Here is a 2,644-nt window from a genome sequence, read left to right on the forward strand (position 1 = left end):
TTTTAGTTCATTGAAATCACGCGACCAGGTTTTATGTGAGCGTCAGTAGGTACTTAGGCTCTTGGCTCGTATTCATTCATGAAATTTGGATCCACATTAATTCTCTATCGTACATTTATCGAAACAGCTTGTTCAACGAAGCTGTAAGGTAAAATGCAAATTTCACCGTGGTTAAAAACAACGAAGAGAATTCGTTAAACGCAGGTGTTCGTGGAGATCGTGAGGCACAACACCTGCTAATTGGTTTGCAATCAGTGAACTCGTTATGCACAAGGTACCCGTTGGGTTTATGTACTGGGTTCCCTTCGCATTTCGTCACTGTGTAGCCAGTAAGCGCAGTAGTAGGTGCCGGAATCATCCTCGCGGGCATTCATCAAGAGCAGGATGCACGATTGAGTCTCAGGTACTTTGCTCGCAATTAATCGTTCGTCAGACACATCCCTCTGAGTGTCCGATGAATTCTTAAAATACAATAGCCGCTGGAGGCCTTGACCCGGCCTCTGCCTGTACCAATGTATAACAGCTTCCGCAAAGTCGGTTTGTTGAATATCACAGTGAAAGTGCACAGGTTTTGTCGGAGACCTGGTGATCGATAATTGAGCCTGTGTCAATATCTGAAGCTCCACTTTACCTGTGGGAGAAAATAATACAACGTGTTTGAATTATTCCACAGTGTGGCGATGAAGAGCAAAGGAGAACAGGGATTAAAATGCAGAAACACTGACCGAGAAAGCAGGTCAATAAAATGACGGTCAGCAACACCTTCATACTGGGGAGATAGAGCGTCTCGTTGATCCAGCTGACTGAGTTCCCGCCAACAGGGTCACTCCTTCTCGAAGCCGCAAACTGCGGATTCCTTTTGGCGCGATGACGTCACGACCTGTCCTTTACTATTCAGACTCGGCGCTGAATTTCAATCCGGATCTCACCCCCCCCCCACGTGGCCCAGAAACCCAACCCAGCCGCTGTGCGCAAGAAGTCGAGTGTGACCCCGAGGTGAATTCTTGTCCACGCACACCAGGCGTCCCTGCCTGATGTCACCCGTCGCTGCAGCTTTCCGTTATGCCTCGGTGAGATCCACACTCAATTCCTCAGTTAGACTGCTCGCGGCAAACTTTCGCGCTCCCTTATCTATAATTAGTCTCCCTCTGCCTTCAAATTAAACAAAGACCCTGCTTACTCGAGAGCTTCCAGGAGTCACAGACGTTCGAGAGAAACCCCTCTCTTCATCTCTCTCGTTAATGGACAACAACCATTCAACACTGACTCCCATTCTAGGCTCTGGCACGAATGGAAACATCCTCTACACGCCTCAATGTCAACGTTGATCAGCGAACAGTGCGCTTTAATTAAGAACCCTCTTAATATTAAAACATCCAGTGGATGTGAATCTCGCCTGTCCATCCTTTTTCCCCTAGTTCCAATGTACCTTCTCTGAACTGCTTCTAAATAATTGAATTGAATTGACTTTATTTCTTACATCCTTTAGATACATGAGGAGTAAAAATCTTTACGTTACGTCTAAGTCTAAATGTGTAATATGCAATCATAGTAATTTATAATAAATAGAACAGCCAATGTATTCACATCCTTAAATAACTGGACCAATGCTGGACACGATATTCCAGGTGTGGTTCCATACACAGAGCATAACTTCGCTAACTTTGCTGTAAACTATCTCCCGTCAGCTGTTCTGAAGACCTGCCGCACCTGTGTTTTCTGCACCACGTGCCGCTACCCGCTTCAGCACTGGATCCCTGAAATGAATTACATTCCTTTTGTTTAGTGGGAACGCTGCCTCCATCTCCGGTCAATGACACGAAGTTTCCTTTCCCTAGTGAAACAGTCGAGCATTAGGAGAGACTGGGGGTTTTTGTATCGCCCTTCTGCCGCCGCTTCACACTGTGCCGACCCAGCGGGCACAGTAATAGATGGCGGCATCTGTCAGGGCAATGTTGTCAATCACAAGAGAGAAGAAAGGGTCACTGCCCTCGGCTGAGAACTTGGCGGACACTACCGGATCCTGCTCGGTTCGACCTTTGCTAAAGCGCAGGATCCTTCTGGGTGCCTGGTTGGCGAGTTGCTGGTACCAGTGGATGTCATCGAGTGCCCTTACCTCGCACAGTATCTTCACCGTCGTCGTCTCGGGCCTCGTGATTGAAATGTGAGGCATCTTCAATTCCTGGGCCAGATATACAGCTGCAAATAAAATACACTGAAGCAACGCTGTCTTGAAGGGGAAAGCTGGAGCGGTGGTGGACATACTTGTGAGAGAAAGCGCCAGGGTGGTAAGCAGTGAACAGATAATGCAGCGGTGAATTTCCGGGGGGGGACTGGCTCTTGTCGTGGCCTCGTTAGATGTAATCAGCAAGTGCCCGGATATAGACTGGTTGTCCCAGCCGCGCGGTGTGTCCTTCACCTTCACCTTTATTTACGCTTTTACTCGTGGATCCTTTTCCCTGGAGAGAGCAGTGAACAGCAATGGTTTCTGTCACCAGTTTGCGAGTGTAGAACTTTGGAATACATAAGGCGTCGCTTTAAAGATTACACAACCTCTGTCTCTCAAGTTCCCATTGTTACGTACCCCGTAACTGGTTGTCAAACCAGCAGAAATGGAACACTCGTTGGAGTCTCTGATTACTAG

The 2,644-nt window shown here is 47.7% G+C and overlaps 1 gene segment (V, D, J or C); it reads right to left on the reverse strand.

Annotated features, from left to right (window-relative positions):
* Positions 1–1,897: 1,897 nt before the first annotated feature.
* LOC140190873 (Ig kappa chain V-VI region J539-like) lies at positions 1,898–2,263 on the reverse strand. The segment is given in 1 exon segment: positions 1,898–2,263. A coding segment is annotated over 1 exon segment (366 nt).
* Positions 2,264–2,644: the final 381 nt, after the last annotated feature.

This window comes from Mobula birostris, chromosome 1 (genome assembly GCF_030028105.1).
Source record: "Mobula birostris isolate sMobBir1 chromosome 1, sMobBir1.hap1, whole genome shotgun sequence".
Taxonomy (NCBI): domain Eukaryota; kingdom Metazoa; phylum Chordata; class Chondrichthyes; order Myliobatiformes; family Myliobatidae; genus Mobula; species Mobula birostris.